The sequence below is a fragment of the Scomber scombrus genome, chromosome 3 (genome assembly GCF_963691925.1).
Source record: "Scomber scombrus chromosome 3, fScoSco1.1, whole genome shotgun sequence".
In the NCBI taxonomy this organism is placed as follows: domain Eukaryota; kingdom Metazoa; phylum Chordata; class Actinopteri; order Scombriformes; family Scombridae; genus Scomber; species Scomber scombrus.
The window spans coordinates 28,455,609-28,475,993 of NC_084972.1; the positions used below are offsets into that span (position 1 = coordinate 28,455,609).

Genomic DNA, 20,385 nt, shown 5'->3' on the forward strand with positions numbered 1-20,385 from the left:
TCACCCGAGGAGCAATGAAACAAGGCAAATAAGAAGCTTCCTTTCGCTCGATGCAGTCGGACCACAGAAAGTACTAAGACTAGTTTGTTTAAATACACTGAAGCCTTCTGACTCACATTTACACGGCTAATTAGGCAAAACGCACGTGACTCGTATGTTTTTAGCTTGTTTGTTCAGTGTTCATGGCTGGAAAACAAACCTGACTGGTTGTTTTTTTATTATCTTTGTTCAACAGGTTCGTGCTGCCTCTCTTATTTTGGTGAGTTCTGTTGCACTTAATGAACTCTATCATCGACTCAAGTAAAACGCAATAACAATTTAGACTATTTCAGTCTGTTTGCTACAGCTTCTGCTCTTCTGCCACTCTGTGTGTGTGTGTGTGTGTGTTTGTGTGTGTGTGTGTGTGTGTGTGTGTGTGTGTGTGTGTGTGTGTGTGTGTGTGTGTGTGTGTGTGTGTGTGTGTGTGTGTGTGTGCGCTCTGCGACTAAAAATGACAACGAAAACAATTGTTCCACTCTGTTAGTCGCAGTTGTCTTCAATCGATAGAGGAACTGACCTTAAAAATATTTTTGTTATTTTCTTATTCAGAACTGTTTTTTATAGTCAGAATCGACTTTTGGGATGTATCCTGATGCTGCAGAGACTCAAATATCAATAAGTGGAACCGAACCATAGATTGTTGTTTGATATTTTGCTGTATTCATAGTGGTGCGCAATTTGAGTTTAATTTTACTCAAATTAAACTCTTAAAAATATGATGTATAATTGCACTCCAGCATTTACCACAGTCGATCGATCAGCTACTTAACGGTGATTGACGACTAATCAATAACAACCCTGCTGTCAAGAAATGAACAGCATGTGTTATACATAACCCGACATCAGGTGTTAATTACAGGAAGTGTTTTTCAGATTAATTATCAGGCGTCAGGTGGATTTCTGTGCGTTCGTGTTTGCTCCGTACCTCGGGTCTGACGGGGTCCTCGATCCCGACCACGACGATGCAGGTGAGCTCGTTCAGGATGTCGTTCTCATTGTCCCAGTTGGGCTCTCCGGCTTCAGCGGGGAAATCCCTGTAGGCCACGCAGATGGTTCTCAGCCCGTCGCACGCCATCGGCTCGATCACCTTGTGCACCATCTCGTCACGGTCCTTGGGCTTGAAGATGCGGGCCTGGCCCTGGGCGTCCAAGATACGGGAGCATCTAGGAGAGGAGAGAGAGGGAGTGATGGAGCAGGAAGAGAGATTGTGAGGCAGACATAAACAGGTTGAGCTCATCCCTCTTCACTGAAACAGATTCATATTTACCTTTTTATTTAGATAATTCATTATTTGACCCATTTATACATTTGAGAGCAGTTAAAAGATCATATACACATTTCTTTTAGTCAGAATTTTCCTAATGTGACCCACAGTATACAGAAATGTTAATAAAATGCATCTTTTTAAAACATTTTGTGCAGCTGATACACATTTTTATATATGCAAATGTACAAATGAATCAAAAATCAGCATTAAAACATGTTGTTATGTTCATCATATTCTATAAAATGTTCTCCTAGATCATAAAATAGTGATTATGAATGTCTTTTAATCAAACAGACAAATTAATCAAACATGTATTGATGCCTGACGGGGAATTTATGAATGTGAATTGGTGTAGAAACTAATTACGAGTCAGAATATGAACAGTGTGTAAAGGGTTAATCGTTTTTCTTACTTCCTCAGGACGATCTCTGACGCTCCCTTGCTGTACATGCGGAAGCCGCCGTCGGCGTTCTTCAGCACCGTGCTCATGGACTTGCGGGAGGAGTTGAATGTGTAAACCTTGTAGAGTTTCTCTTCGGGGATCTCGTCTCTGATTGGCTGGTAGTCCCTCTTCATTTGCAGCACCATACCCAGCAGAGCGCACTCGGTCTTGTTTCCCACGTGGCGAGGCAGGCCGCCTTCTTTCTCTGGAGGCTGAGAAAAGGAGAAAAGGATACAAGGATTTGAATATGATGGCAGAGTTTAAAATTACAAAAAAACTAACTAACACCAAGACTAATTATTCATGTTCAGTGTTTGATTTTAATGTGTTTGTTAACCAGTCTAACCAGTCTCTGTTTTCGGATAAGCTTCTCATTCTTAGTCTGATGTTTTTACTGGCTGAACAGATGTAGCAGACAGATTTTTTATTTCCTGTAGCTGCTCTACATTGATTATCTGTTGGCTAAACTTCTCCACCAAATAGCAGTTGTCCAATCATAGCGTAGCAGCTGTAAACAGACACAACAGGCTTGTCAATATTTGTATTTCTCCACATGTTCAAGTCGAATACAAGGAGCTTCTTTTTTTTCCAGCTTTCTCTTTCTCTTTATTAGATTTGGGGAAGTTTACACCCTAGAAACTCCAGCCAAACCTCTTATCTAACCTGTGTTGCTATTTGAAGTGTGTTTTCAGTAACAATCTGAGGGTCGTCAGGGGTTTCGAATAATTTGAGGTTTACTCAGTGGAAAAAACTTTTGTTTGTTTTAATGATACATTTCAGTAGAAATATTTAATACAATGAGCAAAACTGAACAATTTGTCTTCCCTCGCTTTGAAATTATGTTAACAGCTGTTTCCTGCAGATGAAACAGGAAGCAGTCACATTCATTTTTTCTTCGGAGGGCTGTTTTTAGACGTGGTGTTAAGGTGAAGGTTGGGTTCAGGTTCCTGTTCGTGTTGTGGTTCTGCGACAGTGAAAGTGAGTCTTACCAGGATTTTAGTGGTGTACGCAGAGTTGATGGAGATGCTGTTGACCATAACTTCTAGAGTCTCTGCTTTGATGGCGTCCGGTTCGGGGACCGTCTTGTAGTGTGTGTCGCCGATAAACGCCTGCACCACAGTCATGCGGTTCATGGTTAGCGTTCCCGTCTTGTCGGAGCAGATGGCCGTGGCGTTGCCCATGGTCTCGCACGCATCCAGGTGACGCACCAGGTTGTTATCCTTCATCATTTTCTAAAAGATGGGAGGAGGAAGTTAGAGGAGGAACATCATCGTCACACTTCCCATAAGCCCCTTTGCTCCCCGTCCTGTTTACCTTGACAGAGTAGGCCAGAGAGATGGTGACGGCGAGCGGCAAACCCTCAGGAACGGCCACCACCAGCACAGTCACACCGATGATGAAGAACTTGACAAAGTACTGGATGTAGATGGGAGTGCACTCGGCCACCCAGGTCCGACCCTGGATCGCGAAGGTGTGGATCACGAAGTAGAGGATGAGGATGATGACGGTCACGGCCGACATGATTAGACCTGGTTAGGATGAGAAGAGCACAAGTTCAATACAAGACAGATCAGTTTTATACATGGAGGATAATATCGCAAATTTAACCCTGAAATCATATGACACTGTAATATGATGCATACTGTCGGCTTCAGTGACCCTTAAAATGTTTTGGTGATGCATTTGGACAATGTGATGTTCAGTAAAGCGATGATGAGTCATGTTGGAAAGCTTAAATTCAGAGAACAGAAAGTTAAAAATAGTAAGTCTGTGATTTTGGATGTTTTAAAAAAAAAAAAATCAAACTAGTTTTTAAACTGATGGTTCAGTGATTTAAGTTGAAAACGATGTAATCACAATGTGTTTCACTCACAAACTTTGTTGCATGTTATCTCTTTTGTCTGTCTCTTTTATCAAAAAATTGCCAAAAACGCCACAAAAACTAAATAATAAATATAAAATAAAAATAAAAATATATACTGTGTATATATGTTTTAATGCAGATTTTGAATGCAACTTTTGTTTTTGTTTGTATTTATCTTCATATATGCTATTGGCTTAATACAAATCCTTTTCACTTCACAATGCAATGTTAGAATAAAAATGCTGTTTGTGTTTTTTTCGTTCTGCATGTCAGAAAACATCCAGAGTGTAAACTCAGACACAGGTGAGGACAGGTGAGACAGTGCTTGTGTTTTTCTGCCTCGTCTCTCCCGTCAATCAACTCCTTTCAAAGCATTTTGGCCCAAATTCTATTTCTGTCCAGAAATGAGGGGCTGTTTATCACTGATGCTTGTTAGTGGCTAGAGTCCGTCCCTCCTCCCACCTCCTCTGGCCTGAAAACCCCTCAGTGTATTAAGGTCAATTGAAATGACACTAAAAATGCCTTCAATTCCGGGATGAATCATGTTCCCAATAAAACTGAGTGCGTTCTGACCCTCAGCCTCTCCGTCCCCCCTGACTGCCTGATCACCTTATGTGCTATTAAAGGAACAGTTCCACATTTCTGGAATTCCTCTTGTTTCTCTCAGAGTCGGTTATCAGTTTCAGTAAAGAGAACTCAAAGATGTGTTTAGCCTAGCTTAGCACAAAGACTGGAAGCGGGGGGAAACTGCTAGCCTGCCTCCATCAAAAGAGGGGGCGGAAAATCACCTTCCAAGAACTCCTAATTTATCTGATTTACATGTTGAGTCTTGTTAGCAAACACAACTATCACTGTTGGGTCCTGCAGTAAGCTATGTACAGATGACAGCACAGTTAACCAAGAGCTCCCATAATAATTAGGAGCACATATGTGTAGGTGGAAGTATTTCCTCAGAAAGATTTGACTTAGTGCGTCACATAAGCCGATCATTTTGAAATGCTTCTATGTACAAGGACGACTGAACTGAGAGAAGTCATCTGAGGGGAAAAAAGTTATATGAGGAGTATAAAAGCAGATTAAAGAAGGTCAGTTTCTCTGCAAAGATCACGACTTGCTCACAATTACGAATTTCACGCTGAGCAGGATCAGATTTTTATACAAAAGAGTCGATTTGATCTTTGAGCTGGCGCCTAAAACTTTAATATCTGGTATTTCAGACTTATTATTATTCCGTTTTGAGTGATTTTTTACTGCGGCTCTGAACCGTGATTGGAGTCCTCTGGTTCTAAGCTACTTTAGCCCGGCTAAACTTATGTTAACAAGCCTTTAAAGACGCTCTTCAAGATGCTTCAAAGATGCTGGAAGACACGAAAAAGAGATTAATGTCTCTTCTGTGTCGGTAACTGTCCTTCAGTCAAAGCTTCATTACATATTCAGGGCTGATGGACAGTACGTCTTTTTACAACTGCTTTTGAATCTCCATAATTATTATTTCAACCACATAGTTGTTTTATGCTTTATTTTGTCTCTTACATGTATTTAACCACTTATTTATTTTCATTTTAACCCTCCTGTTGTCCCTCCTGTTGAGGTATAATTGTATTTAAATGAGGCCTATTGATCATAAAATGTGTTAAACCGGTCCTAATAAGTTGGAATGACTGACTTCGGAGTTGTTGGAAGGGGGATTTTTCTCTTTTATATGAAGATAGGTGAGCAGTTTCCCTACTTGATTCAAATCTGTATGCTCAGCTAGGTTAAACATGTCCTGGATTTATCTATACCGAAGGCAGAGAGATGAAACTGATCTGATCCATCTAATCCCGCGGCAAACATTGATACACAGAAAAAGAGGGTTTCAGAAAATGTCGAACTGCTTCTCTAAAAGAAGTGTGAAGAACTAAATGTTCCAACAGCCCTATATTATCCCCTTAAGACTCAATAAAGCTTTATCATCTATATAAGTGCTGTGTTTCTATGTGTGTGTGTGTGTGTGTGTGTGTGTGTGTGTGTGTGTGTGTGTGTGTGTGTGTGTGTGTGTGTGTGTGTGTGTGTGTGTGTTCCTCACCAGCCTTCCCGATCTGCACGGCCAGTCTGGTCAGTTTGCCCTGCAGCACGGACTTCTCCTTCTTGGTCACATTGACTTTCTTCTTAACCACTTTGACCTCCTCTTTCTCCTCCTTCTCCTCCGACTCGGCGGCCTCCTCGCTCTTCAGCGGCTGGATCTCCAGGGCGATGCCATCCTGGGTCTTGGCTGGAAGGAGGAAGGGTGGCGGCACAAGGTGGTGGTTGGGTGGTAAAAAGGAAAAGGAGGAAGGAGGAGGGGTAGGTGGGTTTTAAGGGGATAATGGGAAGTAGGGTGACGAGGAAGGTAGAATGTTGTAGAAAGTAGAGAGAGATGAGGAGGTTTAGGGAGAAGGAATGAGGAGGAGGTGAAGATGACGATGAAGGATAAGGAGGCAGGTATGGGACAGAGTGATGGATGTGATGGAGAAAAAGAGATTGTGAAGGAGGCGGATGGTTGTAATTTAAAGAATGAAGATGGAAGAGAGGGGAAGGTTTTCAACATGATGAGGGAGGGTAGAACGAGGTTGACAAAAAGTGAATTAATTGAATTAATAAACAAATAAAAATAAATTACAAAAACAATAAGGGGGGGGGGAGAAGGGGTTGAGGAGTGGTTTGGGGATGAAGGGCAGAGAAGCAGAGGAAACATTATAGATTCAGTCGGAAATGGAAAGCTGAAAACAGAACGGAAGAGTTTTTTTCTTTTCTTTTTTTTTCTCAGAGATCAGAGAAGCTCTGACTCTTAACTCATTAACATGGTGACCCTTTGGCTGAATGTAGGAAGTATCGTTTCATCATTTTAATGATCACAGAACATTCATGAAAAAAGGTCCAGGTAGCTTTCAGAGAGTGTCACAGACGAATTGGGAGCAGCAGTTCATAATGAAGAGCAGCAGACAGAGAACAGAGAACAGCAGAAACAACAGAGAGGATTTAACAGGACTGTCAATCACAAAAAACACACACACGCACTGACACACACGCACATACACACGCACACACATACACACGCACACTGTGTTTGTTTCACATCAGAGCTCAGAGTTTGGAACGAGGCTTAATTCTGAAGCCTGAGATGGCGTCTGGTTTCACATCCGGCTCGGCGGCTCTGCTCCTCATTTGCATAAACAAACTGTGTATTTGCATTTCACTTCATCAGCCGAGATCCTGTTTGGACTGTAGTAATGCGCATGAAACTTCCTTTTTTTCTTTTTTTTTTTTTAAATCTTTTTGTTTGATCTCTGCTGCTGAATAGCTTACACTACTGAATTCACTCCCTGCCTGTTTGTCATATTTCCACACCAAAGAAAAAACTGTGAGCAGGCGATGAATGAAAACAGAATAAATCTGTACTAATCTGAATGTTTGATGCTTTGTCTGTCCTGGTGAACGACTGACCTGACAACACTGACTGAAACTGGGGTGAATTTATAACGAAATACCTTCAAATATCTTGTTAGGTCGTTAACATTAATTAAAGATAATAGCTGGAAATGTCTCGATTGGGCTGTTAAAAGATTACAAAGATACTAAAAGGTCGTACTTCTGTTGTAGAGTCACTGCTGGTAACAATATCTACCACATCTGGAACCGACAATACCAACAGATCATGGACATAAAGCAGGTTTAGATTCCTGGATGATCATAATGGAGTGTGGGGGGGGTGTTATTGCCCTATTTCTATTATCTACTGAGGTGTCAAATAATTAAACCTACTGGGTCAGAAAAGGCGATTGTTAATATCAGATTTATTCCAGTTTTATTTTTTGGGATACTGCTGAAGAAACTTTTTATTGCCTCCAGTAAAAAGGCAGTAAAATAATAAGTCAACGATAATAATGAGGGTTGGAATATCTGCGGGTGTATTTGAGAGAGAGAGGATTGAATCATTCAGTCCTCTTTTGTGCCGTTTCTGCAGTTAAGTTAAAATTAAAAATGCACTTGAATAAATTGATTTGAGCCACATGCGAGAACCACTTGTACAAACTGAACGTTCTTTCAGTGGCACATTTGAGCTAATTAAGGCAGCTTAGTGTACCTTTCTTTCTCCACAGTGGTAAAACATTTCAGTAGCATATAGCCAGGGGTATTAGAGGGGACACAGAGAGCTGCGTCGACCTGTGTTTAGGTACACAGAGGCTGGAGTAAAACCAGCACGAGGTTAATTGGTTGGGGAAATGTGGAGGAAGCTTAATGTGTCGTGTTGCATGTATCCAATATCAAAGCGGGGATGCGGTGAGTCACTGTTTTTAATGAGACTGATGCAATAAAGCTGATGAATTGCAAACTGCAATGAAACTCCTAATTGTGTGGCTTGATCATTTATCTTCTTTTTTTTAAAGTTAATTTATTTAATCGTAAAAGTCAGTAGTCGTTGCCTGACAGTCGTTATGCAGCGGCTGTTCATCCTCTGTTTGAGAGGGTGACATCAGCACCTATAAGCGAATTATGTCACCCTTTTCCGTGACATCATGTTGACGTTACCTCCTCCCATTTTAGCCATGGACTGAGAGACATTTTTTTGTTTTTTCATGTCAAACTATTCCTCATTAAATTCTGTCACAGTTTGACTCACAGTAGTAATTTCTGTGCTCTGTATGTTGTGTGAAATTCTGCTTTTTAGCTCTTAGGTGTCATTATTGTGAATGAAACAGGTAGCCTTACATATAGTAGCAAGTTAGGGGTGTCGATTAGGTTACTGAACAAGTCTCATAAATGCACATCTGCACATGTAGAATTCATCAAGTTAAAGTTTGTACATTTAACTGGGTTTGCTGAAACGGTTAGGTTCTTGCATGAGGCCCAGTGTCTCTGAAAATAAATTTGGTAAGACGATGAACATTTCCTCCTAGCTTAAAGATGGATTGTGTCTACAGTGAGCTTGGGGAACTTCAAATATTTAGGAATACTAGAGCAACAAAACAAAGGCGTGTATCTTTAATGTTTAAAATCTCACTCTGAACTTTATCGAGGTTGATAATGAGAAGCTCCCTAAACACATCATTTTGCCAAAAAAAGTGAAGTAATTTCAGGACAGCATGACCTCAACATGACATTTAGACATTCTTAATGCAGGGATGAGTCGGTGTCAAACCAGGAAGCTGTGGAGCTTTATGCACATGGTCCACTCTGAAGACAAGCCACAACATGAAACTAACTGACACAGCTTCACACGAACAAGGACTGAGACCCACTGACCAACCACAGAACTGTAAACAGGCGCAGCACTGAACCATGAGAGAACGCACGGCGGGCAGAGGGGAGAGGGGTGTCTGACAATCAAAAAAAAAGAAGAAAGCAAGTCAACAAACAGAAGACAAAATCAAAAAGGATCACCCGCAAAAAAACGAAGAAGAAAAAAAACTCAAAAACGACAGCGATGCAGAACCACGACAGAGAGAGAGGGACAAGAGGAGGAGGAAAGAGGAGGCTGCGGAGCTGTGGAGGCTGCAGGAGACTTCAGCAAGACAGTAAAATAACAGAGGAGGGAAAGAATCAAACAGTGATTACAAGACAACATGAAGTCCTGAGCAACACCCTGCAAGGAGGTAACAGTGAAGAGGAATGAGAGGAATCAAAAAGGCCAACGAAAAAAAAGAAAAGAAACTGAAAAATACACAAACAGAACAGACGACAGCCCACAGCCCACTAATACTGCAAGGGTGCAACTCCCACACACACACACTGATGGTCTCGCTTCAGCCGAAAAAAAATAAAAAACATCACAGCGCTGTTTGAATGTGTTTGTTTTTCTCACCAGGGTCATCAGAAAATCACAGTGACCAGAATATTAAACATGTATATATGTGTGATGGGAAAACTGAAGTGTAGCATAAATGTAGCGTTTCAAATCCTCCATAAATTATTAAATACATTGAGGCCTCAATTTTTTGTTATACCAGAACACAAAATACCTTCGGGTTTTAGATTGTTGGTCGGAAAAAATTAGCAATTTTAAGATTATTAAGATAATGTGATGGACAGTTGACAATGATGACTACATACATAGATTTCAACAATGATCAATAATGAACAACAACGTTTTTTTAAAGGTATTTGTCACGGGTGTGTTTAGTATCAGCTAGGACTTTAATTTAAAGGTGCATTCATTCATATTATGGTCAGTAGGGGGCAGAAGAACTCGCCCATGAGCTGACTACTACACATTTATAGAGAGCTGAAGCAAAATCAGAAGAGAAGTAAGAAAAGCTCACTCACCATCCCACTAACATTGTAGTAAGATAAACTAGACCTGTCACGATAACTACTGTTATTGGACGATATATTGTCTCAGAAATAATCGCGATAAACGATATTATTGTCATTTGAAGATCATTTTATACACTTTTTTTTTTTTTACACTGATATAATGATAATATAATAGCATAATAATGCAAGGGGGGAGGGTGGTGGGATTGGAGAGTGGGCTCTGCACTGTTCTGCAGTCTCCACTCAGGACGTGCACAGTGAGGAATGGAGGCAACTACTCGCTTAGCCAATGTGACATGAATAGCCTCTTAGCTGCTAATGTGAAGTGTGGCAATGCTGAGGTACAAAAAAGATCAACGTCATATACATTTATCATAAGATACGTCGATATATATAGACGTGATGTATAATTACGTTAATGTACAATAAGTCGATAATTATTGTTACAGCCCTAATGGGGACTATAATGTCTAAGCTGCATCCATTCATATTTTGGCCAGTAGGGGGCAGAAGAACTTGACCATGAGCTGACAGATACAGAGCTCGACACATTATAGAAAGCTGAAGTGAAATAAGAATATAAGAAGGAAAGTAAGAAAGTGTCACTCATGATCCCACTGACATTATAGTAACACAAACAGGTAAAAATAAAGACTCAGTGTGTTTCATTCTGTATATTTTGACAAAGACGTTTTATTTATTTTATTAAATATTTACTTTGAATGCCTCTAGTGAACAGCATTTATCATAAACCCTGGAGCATAGCAAGACGATGGGTGTTTTTAGACAGCTAAGATTAAAGCTAAAAAGTTGAAGAAATGACATCAGAGGATTTTGTTGGTGAATTTTTATGGAGATTAATAAAACTAAGTCATAACGACAGAAGTACCAGAGCTGCGGCGCTGGTGAATTTTCGTGGGAGCTACAAATTTTCTCATAAAATGACTTAATATTACAAAGGTTTCAATATCTGATAGTTAGTACTGTAGAGGATAGTGATCTGTGTTGGAATATGGAAAGACAACAAGCACAAGACCAGAAAGACTGATGAAAGAAATGAGAGATTGTCGAGTTACAGAAGCTGGTGGAGCAGAGGGGAACCCGAACGTGACGTCATGACTTCTGCTCTCTGTGAAGTGCAAACAGCTACAGTTACTGACTTCTATGTAAGAAGCTCTAAAAGGATAAAGTCTTTAGAGCTGCAGAGTGTTGGTGAGAGTTAGTGGGCTCAGAGCTCTAACGCTGGATGTGGCTAAAGGTGTTTTTTGCAGATTTTGGTGTTTGGTGTGTTGTTTTTTTTGGTGGAGGTCACCCGTGACTGCAGGTCTATGAATTATTACTCTGAGCCAAAGTGTGATGAGCGTCCAAGAGCAGCGAGTGTGTGTGTGTTAGTGTGTGTTTCTATGTGCATCAAGAAGCATTCTGTCTGCAGCAGATGCTCAAACCGTGGGAGGTCGGGAGGAGGGGAGGTGTAGGTGTGTGTGTGTCTGTGTGTGTGTTTGTGTGTGTGTGTGTGTGTGTGTGTGTGTGTGTGTGTATGTGTGTGCGTGTGTGTGTGTGTGTGTTGAGACAGCTTGCAGAGGAAGTTGGACATGTGTTGGATCACACGGGACACGGAGGATGGTTGGCTGGTCGGGTTTGGAGCGATGACGCCATCAACACACACACACACACGCAGACACACACAGTCTGTTAGTCCACTAAATAAATAAACAAAACAAATATGTAAAAGCAGTGAGGGTGCGCTTGATTTCAACACTGCGTCACACATGAAGGGCACCTCAGAGGGCAGGCGAGCGTGACCCATCACTGGCAGTCGGCTGGTGGATTTATAATCGTGCTTCAACCCTGAGAGCACGATGGGACATTTTGAGCACATGAAAAGAGTTTTTGCAAGCACATTATTTAAATGTTTTAAATAAGCGATATCAGAGACAGGATCATTCAATTTGTGCAACCAATTTATTTTGCACTCAATAAACATATTCATATGCCAGATTGCTTTCTCCCACATAAGTGCACCATGATAACCTCGCTTTTAGTAATTGCTCTCTCTCAGTTTTTCCTACACTGTGAGCTCTCAAGTTTACCTCAACGCTCGCTCAGCCTGAGTTGTTTATACACTTTTGGTTACATGTCAAATTTTTTCTAACCCTTTATGAAATTTTATTCAGAAGTTTAAAGTGTATTTTTTTTAGCTTGCAGCCTAATTATCTTAGTTGGAAGCTACCTATTTAATTTCTGCCAGATAATCTGTAGCTAACTAAGTTTTTGTTCCATTAATAATAAACTGAACTTTAACTGTGTTGAGTGTAAGATTCATATTGTTATCTTACTCATTACCTGTTACTCACAATATTCTATTTAATATTCTAAATTATCAATTAAACCTCAATTACTTTCTTGATTAATTGTTTTCTGTAGTATTTAAAGTGTCAGAAAATAGTCACAACTGCCTGTAAACATTTTCCAAACCCAACTTAAATATTAAAATTGTTGGCCAACAGTTCAAAACTAAAAAAGTTCTCATTTACCATCAAAGGACACCAGGAAAACTAGCAAATATCCACACTACATCACTGACTAATCAGTTAATCAAGCAGTCGTTTCAACTCCAAATGACCGTATGGCAGGCTTTTAAAATGACATGTAGCACAACATAATTACATGTTACATTTAGATGTATTTAAATTGAGAAACAGTTTTTTAATTGAACCATATTAGTGATTATGAGGCATCAGCTGTGCAGCTGGCAATCATCACATTAGCCAGTTTGGCTTCGTTAAAGAGGTGATTATTGAATGCCAAAGTTGATATTAGCAAACACACACATTCAGAATATTCCAATTATTCTTTTTTTTTCTGTGCTCAAAATGTCCAATTTCACACTCAGGATTGACGAATAGATAATTCCTTAATCACCCTCTGACAGTTACCATGACAACTGTGGACGCTGTGATTGGCTGTGCAAAGACTTGAAGGTTGAGAGTTGCACCCTTTGACAGGTAAAGCAAGGCGAGAGAACGTCCCCCTTTATACAGCAGAGAAGGAGAAGAGAGAAAGAGGGAGAGAGGGAGAAAGAGATGGACTGGACACTCCCCTCCTGCCGCTGGGTGGAGGGTGAGGAGGGGGTGAGCAACAGGGAGGATGGAGGGACAGAGGGACAGATGGATGAATGGAGGGGTTACCTTTGTTGCGATTTTCGGGGGGTCCTTGTTTTTTACCTGTTCGGACAGAGAGAGAGGGCGGAATGCTGATAAGATGGCTCAAAGGAAAAATAAAGATCAAAACAAACTGAGGGAGAACACAAAGTTCAAACTGATAGAAACCCATAGGTGTGTGTGTGTCGTGTGTGTGTGTGTGTTGTGGGCAGGAATGGACCAATCAGAGGAGAGAGATTCACAACTTCCTGCTGCGGAGAACCAATAGCCACAAGGTTTGACAGCAGAGCTAATCAATTTATCAATATATATTGGTATAAAAAATAAAATTAAAAAAAATGTAGTGTACAATTCAGAATGTTCTTTTTTTTTATCACAGTGGGTTTAAATAAAGATTGATTGAACTCTTCAAACTACCTGATTGTGTATTTATGTATGCGATAAATTCATTTTGTAGTTTTTCTGCTTTGGATTTAACAGCATAAACCTTACATTCATCCTTCTTTACATTATGCATATTTGTTTTATTCATCTTCTGCTGATTCATTCATTCATACATTCATTGATCCTTTGTTCATACAGTGTAGACTCCATATGTTATATGTATATCTATAGTACATATACGTGCATACTAGATTGTTTGCACTGCCTGGTTAGTCTCACGATACCAGACAACTGGAGATCTTTCTGGCCACCGATCGTCTGGTGATTCCTTGAATGGCGGCGAGACTATCAAGCCTACATTTTATCAAGCAGACGCATCACTGGAAAAGATGCTCTCCCACTATTTTCCTCTTTAGTAGATTTCATATGACCACCCTAATATAGAGGGCCGCCCTAAAGACTTTGGACTTTTTAAACTCTGTAATTGTTTAATTGTTTCCACCCAGTTTTAACTACAAAACCTGGAAGATGGTCCTCAGTCTTTGGTTGAGCGATGTGTTTAGAGGCTGACCTGTGAGTCTACTGTCTGCACTTCACTGTGCTGGTTCTTAATGAGCTCAGGTTAATTGTGACTGTTAAACACACAACTATGGCTTTAGGGATGGAGTTAGTTAGTCAGACCTCCAGTTTGGTTAAGACTGAAATATCTCAACAATTATTAAATGGATTGTCATTGAATTTTAATGTCCAGAAGATGACTTGTAATAGTCTTTTTCTGACTTTCAATTCTTTGCATCGTCCACAACATCAATTTGTGTCTTAAGGATAAAGCAGCTCTACATAATTTATGATCATCCATGATTGGCAAAAACTTTTAGGATGGGTGTGAGAGGGCAAAGCACCAGCCTTTCTTCCTTAATCCAACAAATATATGATCCATTTTTGTTATCTTGCAGTGTGTAAGTCATTTCTTAATTACAAAAGCAAAGTCAGTCTTTCCATCTCATGAATTTCTTTGATGATTTCAAGCCAGTTATCTGCTGTGTGTGCGTCAGCCTGTAACCATTTATGAATAATGACTTTTTATTGCTGCTGTAATGAGTATTTTTAAAAAGGTCACCTGTCTTTTTCTGTTATTCCTTCTGGCAGATCACACACACACATACACACTCTCTCACTAACTTTTCATTATGTCAAAAATTATAATTTGTCTAACAATTAAGTGACCAAATATCTGCAAAACCTGCGACATTCTCGTCAGCCTCAGTTGTACTATGTGTGTTTAGCGCTCGTTAGCAACATGATACAGTATGTTAACATCAGTATGTTAACATTGTCACTGTGAGCAGACATTAGCATTCAAACTGCATCCGTCCAAGCAGCAGTTTGAAGGTCTAAAGATTTAACATTCTTGGTTTTTTGGGACATTTTGGTGACCTAGAGGTTAAAGCGCTGACCATAAATCACACACCCAACAGTTTGAGTCTGGCAGACAACTTTTACAGCGTGTCGTCCCCCTCATTTAATTTCCTGTCATCTCTCCGCTGTTTGATGTCAGGAGGATGACTTGTTGAGGTCAAGGTTTGATTTTATTTGACGTGAGTGTCTAACAATTGTTCTTAAGTGGATCGTGAAATGTAGAAAAGTGTGTTAATCTGCCAACTTTTTAATAAATCTTCCAACTTAAACACTTCCCGGCAAGTTATCTTAAATTATGTGGTAATGTGCACACTGGTTCAGGGTTTTTTAATTGTTGCATTGACTCTGATGGCATCTTTCCTTCACTGCAAACATCTGAAACCTTTATGGTAGTGTGAATATAAACATGTGTCTCATAATAGTATGTTTATGATTCAGGTCAGCGGTCTGCTACATCCTGTGTGTTATCCTCTTTAGGAAAAAGAAGCAATTACTTCCTGTCATCCTAATATGGAGCTCTCTGCCTTTACACTGTGAATAGGGACACACACACACACACACACACACACACACACACACACACACACACACACACACACACACACACACACACACACACACACACACACACACACACACACACACACACACACACACACACACACACACACACACACACAGCTCTTTGTTATTCAGCTGGTGGCTTGTGATTGATGACAAAGGCTGAAGTGCTGCAAGTACGCGTGCGTGTTTGAACATACTGAAGGCTCTTATGCCTGTAAGATAACCAGTGAGTGTGACTTGTGTGCATGAATGTGTGTGCGTGTGTGTGTGTGTGTGTGTGTGTACAGGGGTTTGATGCAACCATGTGTGACAGTAAAGTCTGTGCTTTTACTAGAACACAAGAGACACAAGTGTGTGGACGGGTGCGTGCGTGTGTGTTCTTGTACTTCTATCTTTGTGAGGACTGATTAGCATTTCAGACTTGGTGGGTGTGGACAGTTTAAAAAAGTGAGGACATTTCTTGTACAGAGAGGACATTTTGTTCAGTCCTCACTTCTTCAAAGAGCCTTTCGGGCGTTCAGTCTTGGTTTTAGGATGATGGTTAGAATTGGGTGTAGGCTAAGGTTATGGTTAGGATGTATTATATCATTTAGGGACCTCACAAATGTCAAAATACAGACAGACGTGTGTGAGATGCTAATTTAAATTTAAACTCAGTGCTGTCTCCTTTTCAGTTTGACATCAGTTGAATCTGGACTGAAACGTGTCTTGTGGCAGCTTGATCACATGGTTCTCCTCATTAGGAAGTCATTACTAGATTGTGTATGTTTTAAATTCAGTGACTGGAGGCCGAAATATAAACCTGGGCGTCTCTCTCCGCTGAGTTGGTACATTCAGCCAAATTCACAATGAATGCCTGACGAACTCAAACTTTAGCCAGTAAAACAAATGATAAGACAGAAAACAAACCAAATAAGGAGACATGAGTAAAAGGGGGTTAGCATGATCACAAGCAAATCAAAAGCAATAGAGACCGACTGCAGAAGCCTGTAGGTTTACATCAAACTGCTCTGCTGTGATAGTACGAACACTGGACTTTGGCTTTTGAAGGGTTCCACTTCAAAAAGCAACTTTATGTAAAACAGGAAGGATACGTTTCGCATTTTTCAACCAACGTTACACTGTGTCGAATCGATACCTCAGAATAGAGACCATAAATTACCATGAATAAATGAGACCATGGTGGAAAGTTTATTCAGGTGACCGAGCTAACAGATTATTTGTATTTTGGTGACTTATTTTGTTCTTTTTTTAAAGTCATAGTTTCAGGAACAAGTTAACAAAAGCAGCTTCTCATTTTTGAGCGTCAATTTTGCCAAAATCAGCTCTAACAAATGTTGACTCTCCTGCATTTCAGAAATTCAGTTTCTAGTTAACTTTTTTTACATTTCCAACTGATAATGAGAACCCCAGGCCCTAAATGTACCATAAATGTGCCCTAAAAAGAGCCCTAAATATGGATTTAATGGATACATACATATTATGACTGAGACTAAAGGTCCCGGGTAAAATGCTCAACAGCTGATGACATATGTAGAAGATATAAAATCGCTGATATTACCCCTAAACTCTGATACTGAATCACAAAGGATAGTAGTATATATATATATATAGTGGATTTTCCCACTAATATAACCTCTAACCTCACAAAACAATGCAATCAGCTAATGACATGCTAACTTTTACCCTTGTAAGTGACAGAAGGGCTGTGTCTATTTATTATCAAGTGCACTATATTTAGCGTTTTTCCTTTTCATTTGAGTGTGAGTGTGAAATGTATGCTCTAAATACCTTATTATTAATATTGTCATGATGGAAAGGAAAAGTAGCGTTCATAGGATGTACTTCCTATTAACAAACCCATGACACAATGCGTGCGGTTTCAGAGTTGTAAAAATAAAGTTGAATGACACTCAGTGTCAGACGCCGATGAAGAAAGAAGACGATGATTCATAAATGTCTCTACTCTAAACTACTGAGTGTGTATTAGGTGTGCGGGTGAATGGTTTCAGACAGCCAAGGTTACAACTGTAGGTAGTAAACAAGTTGAACAGGCCTGCTAATATTACCGGCTTATTTTTAGAGCAGACAACCACACAGTTTAATCCATTCTTACACTTTTTACATTTTTATAGAGGTGTTAATGAATGACACCACCCTCCAAACTCTGTAGAGTATCTCTCTCACCGCAGCCTCTTATTACACCACTTCAACATGTAGAGAAATACAAAGACTGGCAGACAGTGTGTAGTTTTAGGGGCTAAGCTACGAGGTGTTTGGTGAGCGGTCAATTTATTCTCATGTCTGTTGTGTTGAGTTCACAGTCACAGTGTAAAAATAACATCATCATTAATGATAAACTCATCCGTGGTCTCATTTATTCACTGATGATGCTTTAGAGCTCAAGATTGAAGCTCGCTAATGTTAAAATACTACAGTTACACCCTTCAAACAGCTCTGCTGCTATCAGCCCAGACTTGTTGAACTCTACCTGCTGACAGAGTCCACAAGTGCGACAGCAGAAACTTCATATCAACGCCAGCTGATAAAAAAAAAAGTGCAAATACTTCCAATCTGCACTGTTCAAACACAAGAGTAGAAGTATTCAGAAGCTGACACGGTGATAGTTGTCTCTCTAGCTGAACCTTCCTCGCAACACTTCACACACTTACTGTCCTCGTATGACCTTTAACACTTCAACATTGAGTTGTGTGTTTTTTCTTTTTGTGTTTCTGAGACGTGTGTGACGGGGCTTTGTCTCATGTCTTACTTTTCTTGACCTTCTTCTCTTCGTCGTGCTCGCTGGCGCCCAGAAGGGTGAAGATGATGCCGGTTTGAGAGTTGAGGCCGACGGCTGACACCAACATCCTGCCTGATCCCTCCATCACGTGGGTCCCTGAGGAGAGATTCAAAAGACAACTGAAACTTTAATAATCGATGCTGATGTAGTTTCTCCATCATTTTATCTGTCTTTTCTTTTCTTCAGCTGCATCGTTAAATACTTTTAAAAGATGCCTGTAAGCATTTTTGTTGTACGTGAGTGCTGTTTGATTGATTTTACTCATGGTGGTATGGGATATCCTCTAATTCCTGCCGGTAATCTTCATTTTGTAAGCTTGTACTGTAAACTGTGAGCTGCATATTCAAGTCTGTGCATGCAAAATCCATTTGAAGTCTCTCAACATTTAAACGTCCGCCTGTAAAATACTGTTTTGCAAGTTTGTGCGTTCATTTTTTAGGCTTGCCAGTTTACTTTTACAGATGTTGTGAGGCAGAAAAGAAACATGTGGGTGCATGTTCATACTCTTGAAAGGTTTGCTACATGGTCAGGATTGCACAAAGGAAATCTCCTATTATTTAGAATGAGTGAAGGAGAGAACGGGAAGTAAAATAAATAAATCTAAATAAATCAGCAGAATCACTTCAGAGCTCAGTCATCAGTATTGGTCCATTGTGAAAGTGAGCAGGCACTCACCGGACAGCAGCATGGGGTCCTTCTCCATAGATTTGCGGACCTGGTCGGACTCTCCTGTCAGAGAGCTCTCGTCAATCTTCAGATCGTTGCCTTGGATCAGAATCCCGTCAGTGGGCAGCAGGTCGCCTGCAGGCACAGAGGTCAAAGGTCAGACAGTCTTATTGCTATCAGCGCCAGGATGTGAAAAGCTTCTTATACTAAACCTGAATTTCAGTCATTTCTCAAAACAGCTCATGTGTAAACAGATTTTTAATTCACCTCAAACTCTGATGAAGACCAGAGTATGACGTTAAATATTGAATATCACTGAATGGGAAGACATTCCTGCAGCCAGATGGAGGTTGTTACATCAGATTAATGTTCATAGTTTTAGAATCACATGTATGCAGATGTAATGATCAAGTGTCCACATACTTATGTTCTGTATATGAAACCACTTGGCTTATATCTTTCTGGTATCTGAAGTCTCGTACCGTATTTGATCTGAGCGATGTCTCCCACCACTAACTCGGCCACGGGGATCTGGATGACCTGGCCTTTGCGGATGACGGTGAACTTCTGCTCCTGCTCGATACGACTCTGAAGCCCACGGAACTGCTTCTCCTTTGACCAGTCGTTGAAGGCCGTCACCAGAACCACGATGATGACCGAGAACAGGATGGCGGCGCCCTCGATCCAGCCGGCCTGGGCCTCGCCCTCGTCTTCCGCGCCGCCCGAAGACTGACCACATGCTGCGAGAGGAAGACGACATGTTGAAATACAATCATCCTCAACAAATTAAAAAGAGGAGTTCAAACAGATCAGAGCAGCTCTGTCAAAAGGTAAAACTAACTAACAGCTTCAAGTAGTAACACTAGCTTTTACAAAACATGTTCAACAACTTTTTCTTTTTCACATTTAATCTTAGAAAAATTATTGCTGTTATTACCATCATTTTTCTTTTAGTCTTTGCACAGGGTCATAGGCAGGATTTTAGAAATACTGGAGGATCATTTTGCCATAAAAAACAAACCAACCTTCAGCGTCGCCCCCTGGTGGATGGTAGAAGGACAAGCCCAGCGAGATGATGGCAGCGATTTCCAGGATTATAAGCGTGACGTCCTGCAGAGCCTCCCACACGAGCTGCAGGAACGTCTTGGCCTTCTTTGGGGGAATGAAGTTCTGTCCATACGACGTGTGACGTTTCTCCAGATCGACGGGGTTTCCAGAAAGACCTGAAGCCACGAACACAAGATGTTAATATTCACATCAACACAGAAAACTTCTCTTCCAAAAATGGAGATGAACATTTTATTTTACAAGGAAATATGACCTGACAGGCTTCATCCTGTTGATATATAGATGTTGAGACCTTATTAAGCTCATTTTCTTTCAAAACTTTTATAAAAAAGAAAAATATAAAGTAATAATTGGATTCATTAAGTACTCTTTGTGTGTTGCTGCTTTAAGAATCATAAGGTTTCCTTTGAAGTTATTTTTAAAGTCAATCTCCTC

The 20,385-nt window shown here is 40.3% G+C and overlaps 1 protein-coding gene across 1 annotated transcript in view; it reads right to left on the bottom strand.

Annotated features, from left to right (window-relative positions):
* LOC133977861 (plasma membrane calcium-transporting ATPase 1-like) overlaps window positions 1-20,385 on the bottom strand; it is a 102,463-nt gene that overhangs the window by 23,494 nt on the left and 58,584 nt on the right. The window contains exons 3-12 of the mRNA XM_062416158.1: window positions 19,908-20,105; window positions 19,365-19,622; window positions 18,892-19,017; window positions 18,187-18,312; window positions 13,077-13,112; window positions 5,681-5,866; window positions 3,063-3,277; window positions 2,738-2,980; window positions 1,719-1,960; window positions 965-1,202 (exon numbers count right to left, since the gene is read on the bottom strand). Of these exons, the coding sequence (XP_062272142.1) occupies window positions 965-1,202; window positions 1,719-1,960; window positions 2,738-2,980; window positions 3,063-3,277; window positions 5,681-5,866; window positions 13,077-13,112; window positions 18,187-18,312; window positions 18,892-19,017; window positions 19,365-19,622; window positions 19,908-20,105 (1,868 nt within the window). The remainder of the gene's footprint in view (window positions 1-964; window positions 1,203-1,718; window positions 1,961-2,737; window positions 2,981-3,062; window positions 3,278-5,680; window positions 5,867-13,076; window positions 13,113-18,186; window positions 18,313-18,891; window positions 19,018-19,364; window positions 19,623-19,907; window positions 20,106-20,385) is intronic.